We start from the raw sequence: 12,718 nt of genomic DNA on the forward strand, positions 1-12,718 counted from the left end.
TTAGGTCGGAGAGAATGAACAAAAATAATACTTGTTTGCAAAATGCCACAATAATGTATTCAAAATCAGAAGTTTGCATACAGTTCCACAATGTTTGGTTGCATTGTCTTTTTCCTTACACACACTTCTAACAATGGTTTGCTGAAATTCTGCCCCATTCCTCCTCAGAGAACTGGAGTAACTTGAAGACCCTTTTGCATCCAAGCTTCAGTTTTCTGGCTTATGTCTTGAAATATTGCCTCATCATGTTATTTCCTCGTGGAAATTCATTTTATGAAGTGCACCAGTTCCTCTTGCTTCAAAACAGCCAAACACCATGATGCTGCCACTCCCATACTTCACTGTTTGTATGTTTTTTTCTCAAAATATAACTGTAATTATGGCAAGGTGGTTCGCCTTTGATCTCATAGGATCAAAGAACCATCCTCCACTTGACTATGGAGTCTCCCTCAAATAATTTGGCAAATTCTAGTCAAGTCTTATGGGTTTTCTTTATCAGCAGCTTTCTCATTGCCACTCTCCCATAAAGCTTTAAATGGTGAACAACTCAGGCAATAGATGTTGTAGAGTATTGCAACTCCTTCTACTGTAGTCGTAGGTCTCCTTCTTGCACAGTGTATAACGGCGTTATGTTCCTTACAATGTTTAATGATGAATTTAACTGAACTACAGGGTATATTTGGTGCTTTAGAAATTGTTTTGTATCCATCCCTTAGCTTACACTCATCAATAACATTTTCTCTGATTTATTTGGAGTGTTCTTTAGTCTTCATGTTGCAATGGTAGCCAGGAATACTCTTTAACCATTGAATGAACTTTCCACACATAGGAGTTTTTATGCAAGTCACTTGGGACTCATTCACTGCACTGATCTCCATTCCACTTACTGCGAGACTGTTAGCAGCAACTTTCTGGACCTCTATTGATTTAGGTCAGTCACTTTAAGGGGGGGGTGAATATTTATGAAATCACTCATTCTATGTCAAATATTTTTATTATAATCATTTCGTAGAAATGTTCACTTTGACAATAAAGAAATCATTTCTTGTGAAAAATGGCAGATTTGGATTGATTTGTTAAAGCAATCACAGATAAAACATCCAAGGGGTTGAACATTTTTTACAGACCCTGTACCACACAAAAAACAAGATGGTTTTTATTTAACAATACAGACCACACAAGAAGGTTTAAAAAAAAAAAAAAAGCATTTGCAATTGAATAGAAATAACTGTCTTTTAGAAAAATAACGAGTTCTCTGCTATTTAAATGAGGTAGAACATTCAGAAGATCGATGATACTATTCCAATCTACAGACGCAGTTGTGTCACTTCGACAATGTGGTTTCAAAAATGTATTAGCTTAATGTGAATTTAGCTTCCTTAACGGCCCAAACTCTCAGATGACTCAAGAAAAGCTGCAAGTGGAACAGCCAAAGTCACATAATGCCAGAGGAATTTTGGAAAACCACTGCAGCGTTTCCACCAGGAGCTGGGAGCGCCAGCAGAAAGTACGCTGTTCCCCTTTTCAGACATGGTTTTTCTCAACCTAATGTGTTGATTTTAATGATCCTACAGAGCAAAACAAAACGAGTAACAGAATTCGGCTTATCGTAATACATCATTGCGATCAATTCCTAAGTTTGAATGATCTAAAATAAATAATTTTACCAGTGACTAACGAGGTTTCTTCGCCGATTCCGCAGCCTACTTCTTGAACATGCTGTGCCTCATAATGACCATATGTTCCAGACGCAGCGAGCCTCGGTAGAGCCACTCCTTGTGTTTATCACTCTGAAGATGGAAATGAACAGAAACATCTTGCGCTCAAAAGGAAAAACATGATCAAAAGTACTTAATAAACGTCAACTAACCTCAAAAATGACCTCAACCAAGCTGCAGTCAACAGCCGTGATCTCACACTTCTGCATGACACCTTCATAGTCAGCCTTTATAACCTGTCCAACTTTGTACTGGGTCTGCGGTGGGTAAGGCCAGTCTTTCAGATAGTCCTTCATGAAGGTCCTGTGAATTTCATCAGGAATGTCGTCTAAAGGGTTGTCCACTGTCAAAAAAGATACACAGTTTTTGTGATGGTAAGACGACAGATGCTGTGTACAAAAAAGTGAATAATTTGAGTTATACTTCAAGATTGGCACACAATTTCTATATTCAGTTGGATTTGGAAATGGTATCATAACAATATTTCATATTGCACTACAAAAACAGAACTTTATCAAGTACTTTGGTCTAGTTTCTAGTACAAATAACTTTTCAGAAAGAAATAGGAGCTTGTTTTAAGTCAGTAATTCCTTAATATTGATGAAAAAGTACTAGCTACAAGTGAAATAATGTACCAGTAGAACAACACATTATTCCCATATTATAAGTTTTAACTTCCAATATTATAGGATGTTTATTTCGGAAAATAAAATGCAGCCACATATTAATTTTTTTTCTGGACTCATATATAATATGGATTATAATATGGAAAGCAGTAGCTTTCTTTTTTTATTTTAAAGTTCATTGATATAAGGGGCTTTTGTACATTGTTCAGGTATAATTGGATCAACATTTTAAATCAATTCAAAGTAGAAGTGTGAATCTTTCACCGACTAGTGAGTCGATTTGATCCAGAAACTATTTCTAATTCAGAAACCAATTTTTCTATTCAAACCGTCTTGAGATTCAGTTTAATTTAGTTCACCAAGAGGAGGAAAAGATTGTAAAACAAATAAAACATTTATTTAAAACAATTCTATGAGGTTCCAAGCTCAGTTCACATTTAAACAAAAAATAGGTTTGTGCATGAAATTATTACTACCAGTATTAGCTTAGTTGCTTGTCTTTTTCTTAAATAAAAAAAAATATATATATATATATATCAAAGAATAATTCAAAATAACACACGGTGGGCGAGACGATGTGAGGGATACTCACAAATACGAGCCGCAAACATGCACAACTGAAGCACATTTTAAAATAGATTTGTTTTGAATTGATTCAAAATACTCAGGAGTGGGAATTACAACGCTGATTCTTTTTCTGCACCTGCAACTTCTAAAATTTTATTTAGTATCTTTTGCCAATAAGTTATTAATTTTCTTAACACAAACTTACATGGTCTGTACACCAGATGAAGCACAGGCAACCCAACGTACACGGGAGTGTGGTCATCAATATACACCAGGAACCTAGAAAAGACCAAACATTTTCATCAAATGGGTGAAGGAAATTATGTTCACTTTAAAGTAGAAGAAATTAGCTTTATATAAAGGTTTAAGTTCAGCGAAAGATTCAAACCTCATGCGATTTTTTCGGCTAGGGAGCTCGGCCATTATGCCGGGCTTGTATGCCACTTTCTCGTTTGAAATCTTGACCACCACACGACAGCCTATAGAAAGCTCGTCCAACTTTGGCATGTTGTCAAAGGCGAGGTGGTGACCGGACACAAGGATTTTACCCTTCTCCTCAAAATTGACCTTGTATTTCACCTTTCCACCTTCTGAAATGAGAAGAAACACAGCAATACACTTAAGAGACTCAAATTAAAGCTGCTTTGGACAAACCTGTTTGGGAAAAAGGAGACAATTTCTTCTACTGTCCAAAATATGTCAGAAGGAATCTTAAATTTAAACATAAAGTTTCTCACCACAGAGAAAATTATATTTTCAAGTCAGCAAACTCGGCTCCAACTCATCAAATCCTTTGTAAACAAGTGTTTTTTAGCCGGTTTTTATAGGGAGGCTGGACATGCATAAAAGCCATAAAGTCTTGCCTTTTGTTACTATTTCTGCAACTTTTCCTCGTTGCCAGCACAAATGTTGCTTCTTCGCCAGGACGTTCATGTTCACTTCGATTTCTCGTTTGGGCACGCTTGGAGGAGCAACGGTCTTTTTAAAGGACTGCTGGCTGGCAGAGAAGTCTGCAGTCAATGCAAAAGAAAAAAAAAAAAAAAAAAGGCACAAAATGTTACTAGCAAATCTAAGATATGAGAAGATTATGACAATGTACGAGAATGGTTACGTCTTCTACAACAACAATGTGTCGGAAGAAACCGACACATTGTTGTCTAAAACAGTTTAGAAATATAACATGTACAATTTTCTTCCTTAGTGTTATGCAATAATGCTGAGCATGCAAAATAAACTATTTTAATCAGTAATAAATTTAATATAAAACATAATAAAATTATATGAGTGTTTGATCAGCTCCTGGCTTACTTTTTGTCTCTGCAGGTGGTGTGAGTGTTTTGACCACACTGACTGTTTTGGACGACTCTTTTGCTGACACCGGCGTTTTGGATGGCTGTGTTGTTGATGGCGGCGTTTTGGATGGCTGTGTTGNCGGCGTTTTGGATGGCTGTGTTGTTGATGGCGGCGTTTTGGATGGCTGTGTTGACGACGTTTTGGCGGATTCAGACGTAGCGTTTCCTGTGCTGGGCTGAGCTCTCGTCTCTGTGGTTTTCCCTTGCGTTTTTGTTGCAACTGCTGCAGTGGTTCGGGATGTCTTTATTGTCTTTCTGGTGAGGGACCTCGTTAGTTTTGTAGAGAGGGACCGAAGTGCTACAGCATCTTCTTTGCCGCTTAAATCATCACTATCTGAAGTTGATGGTAAGCTCGACGATCCCGACACATCACTCTCCTTGTATTTGGGTTTTTTGACGGTAGTCGTTGATCTCTTGCTCCTCCTGGTCTCTGGTGAAGATATTCTGCTTCTTTTGGAAGCCAGATTGAGCTTTGCATGTTTTTGTCCATTTTTATTAATTTTTCTCTTCTTTTTGGATCCAGTACTAAAATCTGAGAGTGAACAGTCTGACTCACTCGCCTCTTTCTCTGGTTCCCACTGAGCATCTGACTCCGGAGAGCTTAAATTATCCTCGTTATCGCTGTCAGAGTCAGACGAAAGAGATGGGATAGCGGCAGAAATCTCAGAATCTGTAAGTTTACTCAAAACCACCACAGGTTCTTTTTCTAAAGCGACACAGAGGCTTTTTTGAACAACAACTTCCTCCTGACATTCTTCAAGTTCTGACACTGGTGACTGTGAAGTTGAGTCCCTGGAAGCTGAAGGTCTGCGAATACGATCCCCCGAAGAAACAAACACAAATGGTAAAGTACGCCCTAAAAAGTAAAAGGAAAAAAAAAGAAGGAGCAAATCAGTGGGATTCAAATCCCAGTTTCAATCTCAATTGTTTCAATCTATGAGGCGATTGATTTCTCTCTTACTGCAGCTCGTGGGTTCTTCTCCGTCCTCACCGTCTGAATCCAAGTCTGTGTACTCCCATCCCAACTGAGAGTACAGTTCCTTCACAGTGTTCTCAAATGTCACAACAGACCTAAAATATAACAGAAAATAAAATGAACAAAACAAAGAGTGCAGGAAATTACACCCTGAATATAGTTTTTAAGAAGTGAAGAGTCTCCAGTTGGTTCAGATGATGTTTTCTAATGAATATTGAGTATGCATAAAATGTCTAAACACCCTTAAAAGTTGATCACATTGGTAACATAAAATATCCATCATATTAAATGAAATTATATCTTCTATATTCACATTTTTTCCTGTATACAGACTCCAAATTGCCACAAACCAGATCACAGTAAGCATGTAGAAGATAATCCTCCACTCAGGAGAAATCAAATTTAAAGAGCAAAACAGCTACAGTTTTATGTTCACTACTATAGATTCTTGTTTTTTAATCTCCAAATAGCTCCCCTCTGCTTTCATCAATCAAAATTCAACTAGCAAAAAAACCACTAAACATCAGTATGTTAACCCCAATGAGTTCAGTAAAATTTATAGTACATGATTAATGTGCCCGTTTTTAAAAACTGTTGATTTATAATGTGTACATAGTACATTTAGTCAGTCTGAATATGGTTGTATGTTTTGTTTGTCTTCTCATGACATTGTTTTATGTGATGTTTTCCTAACAGGTTCTCGTTGGAAACGAGAATTTGATCTAAAACAACTTGCAAGGTAAGATAATGGTGAAGTAAAATTGTTAAAAAATTAAATTAGGCTGCATCAGAGACACACCAGAAAGGTTCAACTATGATATAAATCTAACAATAAGTAAAAAAAATAACAAAGTTGCTAATGCTCTAAAACAAGGGAGAAGAGGATGAGAGAAGCACTCGTCACTGCAGAATCAGCTTTGTCACCAAGTTTGTGTCCCCAGAAAATAAAATTTTATTTGTTTCACAAGATACAACAAATTAGCCAAGATCCAAAAACGTGTTCTAATTTATTCACAGTGAAAAATGTCATCAACGTCTCTGTGAGAACCTGTCTTTTAAGAGTGCAAGAATATGGCAGCAATACGAGTAAGACATAAATTGACAATACTTACTGACAGAGCTTTAAAAATCTGGTTGCCTGTGTTTGCCTTCTTTCTAGTAGAGACTGCAGCAGCCGGTATTTCATAAGAGTGCCAGCAGTGGGCAGCCTGGGTTTGTGAACCTCATCTCTGATCCAGCTTTGGAGCTCTTCTTTGCTTATCTCTCTTTCTTTTCTCTCCATCCGCACTGCAACAACTCAAGGATCACAAGAACAGAAGTGAGATAAACATGTGCTCCACACAGCTTCCCGTTTCCCTTCCTGTCCATCTTATGGGCTTCAACACAACGTTGTGCATAACTGTTAAACTGAATTGTTCATTATTCTCATTATTTAACAAATGAAAGTTGTAAAAGTACGGTATTTTCTTGCATTCATCCTGATTTACGTGGAATCAAGTCTATCCAAATGCCATCTGAAGTCACTTCATTAGTAAATAGAATTCACTGGCATGTTATTTAGTCTCAGAATAAATACAGCCGTAAACCTACACTTCCCTGAAAGCACCGACCGCACAGCGAAACACGATAGTGGCAGAATCATTCTGTGTGGATATTGTCACAGAGGAAAAAGTCGGTAGGAAGGGAGACAAAGCTAAACACAGGATAATCCAGGGAGAAAACACGGAAGAGGTTGTAAAGTATTTGAGATTGGGTTACAAGGTATAAAATTAATATTGAGTTCCAGTTTGTCATAAATGTGTTTTGCAAAGATGAATGTGGAAAATCTTTAGTTTCCAGATGGAAATGGAAATAAGATCTTTTTACAACTTTAAGGTGGGTCTCACCTCGTTTTTAGTGGTGTAATTTATCAGAGCAGCAGCTCATCAGCAGCTGAAAGGAACGGTTAGATAAACTCATTGGAAAGGCCCATAACCTACTTTACGCATTGTTCTCGCGTCGTATACGTGAAACGCTCACATGTATGACCCTGAGCGCTTTCCGTAGGCCAGCTCCAACTCAAGAGTGCCCCAGTGCAAGTAGTAGGAGACAAATGCAAGACACGTTTGTTATCTTTTTAAACTGTTTACCCTTGTGTGCATATGCACTTAACTTTATGATGTGACCCCTGCATTGATGTGACCAATGAATGATATTTATATTCGATTCGAATTAACTTCTAATAAAATGTCATTTGGGCTAAAAGCCCCAAACCTCTCCAACCAATCAAAGCGAGTCGACTGCTGTTGTATCGTAAACGAGGGATGCTGTCGACGAAACAAAGAAAACATTGCTTTATCAGATGCTGTAAATAACCGTCTGACCATCTGTATCTCTATCGAAACCTTCCATTGAGAAAAATATTTTTTTTTACGTGAGCGTACAGCTTCTAACATTTCTTGAACCAAATTTTACATCTGGCCTGAAACTATTTAAATCGCTACCCATACAAACATATGTATACAGTTACGTCATGTTAATAAGTTTCATCAACGTGGACATCTTACCAGTAAAAATATTTTTCAACAAGTCAACTGCAACTTTCTCTCTTGCTCTTTCCTCTTCGCCCCCCGCTTCTTCTTCTTTAGGGAGTAGGGAGTAAAACTAGCGCTTTTGCATGGCAAATGATGAGGTGGCGCCACCACCTGGTTGGGAATGTTCTTTTGTATAATGGCGGATCGTAAGCAACTTTAAGGTGCATACCGCCACCTACTGTATATGAGTGGAATTTCAACGGTAACGTAATAATAATGAAAGCCTCAAAACTATATTTGAGTTATTTTGCGAGGAGTACAATATTAATGTTCTTTTGGTAATTTTGGTCAGTAAAAACACTACAACCACTCACACTTTCATTAGTTTTGTTTTCTTCTAATTTCTCATTTTAGTCTAAACTTAGCAAAACCATCAATGTTTTCGTCACATTTAGTTGCATCTGCGTTATTTTTATTAATTCATTTCTAGTCTTATTGGCATTTGTTGCAGCTTTATTTTTTTTAATTTATTTTAGATAAGACTTTTAAGCATAGTGCATTATTTTTAAAAGGAGTTGGGGGTCAGGATCATTGCCAAAGTTTATCCTGCTGTATTCATCCCAAAATGTCATGATGCATGTTTGGGACCCCCCATATCAGTGGTGGAGAAAGTACTCAAAAAATGTACTTAAGTAAAAGTACAAATACACAGACAAAAATGTACTTAAGTAAAAGTCAAAGTACCACATTAACATTTTACTTAAGTAAAWGTAAAAAMGTACTGGCTTTTAAAAATACTTAAGTATTAAAAGTAAAAGTACTTGCTGAATGCATTACCTAATCACTAATATCATTAAGTGTACCGATCATATGATCATATGCCACAGATAAAGCATGTTTTTATTGTGTTTATTCTGTAACATAGTTTAGATTTAGATATATGATTCTATGCATCATAATTTCAGGGATGGAAACATCCTGTCTCCTGTCTTACATAACATGAACTTCACTTTTTTTGCCACACATTTATCTTGAAAGAAATCCAACTGGCAGAGGAGGACATGGAACCAAGGAGCCACGTAGCAGAGTTGTAGTCTGGACCACTGAACCCAAGACCAAATCAAAACCAGCACCCCGTGCTATATGACAATAAAATTTAGTGCACCTATCAAAATTGCTTCTCAAATTGATCTGAAAGATTCACTTTCCCACCTAGATATTAAATACTTAGAGCTGAAATAAATTTAATCAGTATCAATTCAAACTCTTCTTCATTCTGTTTTGCTTTCATCTCTGTGCCACAATACACAGAGGTTTCCTGCCATCCCTAAAGAAATAACGCCCTGTGCGGTTGCCCATATTGCCAATGTCAGAAATAATTGTCTGCACCATTAAACATGGCAATTAACAGCGCTCAACTATGAACACTGTCCAAGGCCCAATAAGCAAGAAGTAACCAAGCAGGAGGAGCACCGTGACTGTTCTCATCCTCCCTCCTGCTGCAACGTCTGCCACCATGACGGGTGACGAAAACAAAGAGCAATGAGCATGCTCTGTGTTCCTACGTTCTTGTTTTATTTATTCACCAATTAAATATAAAGATATTTTAATGAAATAAAATAGCTACTGCAGTGTACGCAGAGCATTACAAGAACAAAGAACGGCTCTCAGTGAGGCTTCAGTCCTATAGGACTTAGTCAAGATCCGTCCAGAAGAATCAGATCGTCCATGAATGTCATATTACAATATTGCACTTTGGTCACAGCGTTGTCCCATATCTGCGACATGACAGTCATCGCAGATGCAACATGTGTCTCAGTTAATACAGCTAGCTTTGCTAGCATCACGTCCACGGAGCTTACCTGTCCAAGTGACGTTAAAAATTGGACAAAGTCCCACCGTCTGTGAAAGCGAAGCGCTGCTGATTTTACATGTCGCCATATCTTATGATTTATGCAGCGCTTCAGTACTATTATATTACTCCCGCTCAGAGGAAACCACTGCGCATGTCTTGGAGCTCAGCGTGCGAGTAAAGGTGGAGCCGATGGGTGACAACAGACACTAAGTCACGTTATTGCTCGGATTTTACGGCGCCACCTTAAGACCCTGAACTTCACATTTTAACGGAAAAAAAACACAACGCGACTTGGATGTAACGAGTAACGCGACAGTTTGTAGAAATGTAGTAAAGTAGAAAGTACAGATACTGTAAAATGTAGTGGAGTAAAAGTAGAAAGTATCCATTATTAAATCTACTTAAGTACAGATACACGAAAATTGTACTTAAGTACAGTAACGAAGTACAAGTAACGAAGTACTTGTACCAACAAAACACTAAAGTACTTGTACTTCGTTACTTCCCACCACTGCCCCATATACAGGTAAGTTCTGGGTTGCTCCGTAACTTATTAACCAATTTTATTTCATCTGTGGCTCATTGTTTGAGTCGGATGCTACATCTGGACGTGATCGGGTGTCCAATTTTAAAAAAGTACAAGAACCTGAGAGTGGAGCCAGAACTATGACAGAAGTTTGTTGATGTTTACAAATACTCTGGGGTGTAAGGTGAAATTTGATGCCCCGTCAGATTTATTTTTGAACATTGAAGTAGATTGGTTTGATCAAGAATGGATTGATCTGAAAATAAAGAAATTCAAATCTGAAAACATCTTTATTCCCAATTTTCACCCAGCTGAGATTAAAGTCACCAGAATAGTTTTCATCAAAAAGTAAAACATGAGGCAAGTTGTGTAAGAAACTAGTTTTATTGCCAGCCTTTGAAAATTAGGATGAGTAAACAAAAATGACCAAGAACCAAAATTACAAAATATTTTAAAAGAAGAGTCACAAATGGACCAAAAAAATAATAATTATGACAACATAAACAATTAACATTCATAGTTCATTTGGGACAATTAGAGGGAAGATTGAGTAGATAACAAAAATGAAGGATGCAGGCTTTTCAGTTAAATCAGATAAAATAAGTGTCAATCAATATCTAAAAAGTGACTGTCAAATCATATTGTTACTATGCAATAAATATACTTTCAAAATAAACGCAATCACATTTGAATAAAAACACTTAGAATATTAATATTTGAGTTGCTTGCTCTTCTGTAATCTTTCACAAGGAGCTATATATAGTCTAATACAAACACTGCCTGACCAAAAAAAGTTTTGTCAACTGGATTTAACTAAGCAAATACCTTGCTGGATAATTACTGCATCTTTCTGCTGACAACACATCATTTAAGAGCGCTGATTTAATGAGTAGCTTGTTTCTTGAACTATCATAGTGAAAGATGTATCCTCTGGCTGTGGAAAACATGTCAGTCTGTTTAAGAAGGGTCAAATCGTTTGAATCAAGTGGAAAAAACAGCTAAAGAGATTACAGAAACTGCTAAAACTGGGCCAAGAACTTATTGGAAGGAGAGTGAGGAAGCATCATCTTTAAGAAGAAATGTCACCAATGACTGTGATGGGGGATATCACTTAAACATCACTGATATCAAATCAAAGAAGAAAAAAACTGTGTAACTATGGGCCATGGTTCATAGTGAAAGTAAGCATATTTTCCCATGCAAAAATTGGGACTGAACAGCTGTACCACCATAAGAAAATCACTAATCAGTCAGAAAAACTGGAGAGAAAGGCTTCAATTTGCAATAGAGCAAAAAAGACTGGACTCTGGAAGGAGGTCATATAATCTGATGAGTTCAGATTTACCCTCTTCTAGAGCGACGGGCACATCAGGGCAAGAAGAGAGGCAGGCGAAGTGACATGGCCGTCGTGCCCAGTGTGTCCTGTACAAGCCGTGAGGCAATGCTATGATCTGGAGTTGCTACTGGGGGGGTCAGGACAAAGTTGAGCAAAATTATGAGGTCAGCAGATTACCAGAATATACTGAATGACCAGATTATTCCACCAATGTTTTGTCTCTTCCCTGATGACACGGGGAATATTACAAGATGACAAGGCCAATATTCATCAAGCTGAAATTGTGAAAGACTGGTTCAGGGAGTCCCACCAAATGGTTGGACCCTCTCCATCATCAGTACAAGATATTGGCAAAAAATGAATGCAACACTGGATGGAAATAAATCTTGTGACACCGCAGAGGCTTATCGAAACAATGCAACAGCAAAAAAAAATCAAAGCTAAAGGCAGACCAACAAAACACTAAAGTGTGCGACCTTTTTATCGATGGTTACCTTTTTTTGGCCAGGTTCTTTCTCTTAAATGGTAAAGAAAATAAATGCCTTTACAACAAAACCTGAAGGAAATCCAACATGTACAAAATAATCCAATGGGGGATATCAGAAGCATGTCTCAAATCTTTTTTGGGGTTTTTCTCACCATTCATGTAGCAATAGCAACTAGTGAAAATCTACAGAACTACAAACTTCATTTGGCCTTCAGAGTAGCTCAAGAGCAGTAGAAAACTTCATAAAACGGGTTTCAACTGCCAACAACCGGATGCAAGCCTTACGTTACCAAGTTGGGTGTCGCGGTGTAAAGCGTGACTGAACTTTAGACCGACAGAAACGTGTTCTGAGTGAAGAACAATGACTCTTTATGTGGCAATCCAATGTATTGACTGCAGTGTATCTAGTGCAAAGTTTGGTGCAGAGACGATTGTGTGGTTTTCTAATAAAGCTGCAGGACATAAACACGTTTTGGACAATTTCATAATCCCAACTTTCTGGGAACGGTTTAGAGGTGGCCTCATCTCATCTTTGGGACCCTTGGGATGAATTAGAACATAGAAGTTGGACCTTCTTGCCCAACATCAGTGTTTGACCTCACAAATGGTTAAACATTCCCATAAACACGCTCCTAATCTTTGTGGAAAGACTTCCCGGAAGAGTTATTATAGGTGCCAACATCCTAAACGGAACGGATTAAGGACCGGATGTCACTCAAGTTCATAAAGGTTTAAAATCATATGAGCAAAACATTTGACAAC

General features: G+C 37.6%; 1 protein-coding gene across 1 annotated transcript; it reads right to left on the minus strand.

Moving 5' to 3' along the window:
• Positions 1 to 975: 975 nt before the first annotated feature.
• LOC103472675 (histone-lysine N-methyltransferase SETDB1-A-like) lies at positions 976 to 7,882 on the minus strand. The gene is made up of 10 exons (XM_008422468.1): positions 7,786 to 7,882; positions 6,352 to 6,535; positions 5,225 to 5,334; positions 4,220 to 5,119; positions 3,775 to 3,921; positions 3,300 to 3,501; positions 3,117 to 3,190; positions 1,871 to 2,061; positions 1,668 to 1,790; positions 976 to 1,568 (listed from the first exon to the last, which is right to left on the minus strand). The coding sequence occupies exons 2-9, from the start codon at positions 6,519 to 6,521 to the stop codon at positions 1,704 to 1,706; spliced, it is 1,881 nt and encodes a 626-aa protein (XP_008420690.1). The 5' UTR covers positions 6,522 to 6,535; positions 7,786 to 7,882; the 3' UTR covers positions 976 to 1,568; positions 1,668 to 1,703.
• Positions 7,883 to 12,718: the final 4,836 nt, after the last annotated feature.

This window comes from Poecilia reticulata, linkage group LG11 (genome assembly GCF_000633615.1).
Source record: "Poecilia reticulata strain Guanapo linkage group LG11, Guppy_female_1.0+MT, whole genome shotgun sequence".
In the NCBI taxonomy this organism is placed as follows: domain Eukaryota; kingdom Metazoa; phylum Chordata; class Actinopteri; order Cyprinodontiformes; family Poeciliidae; genus Poecilia; species Poecilia reticulata.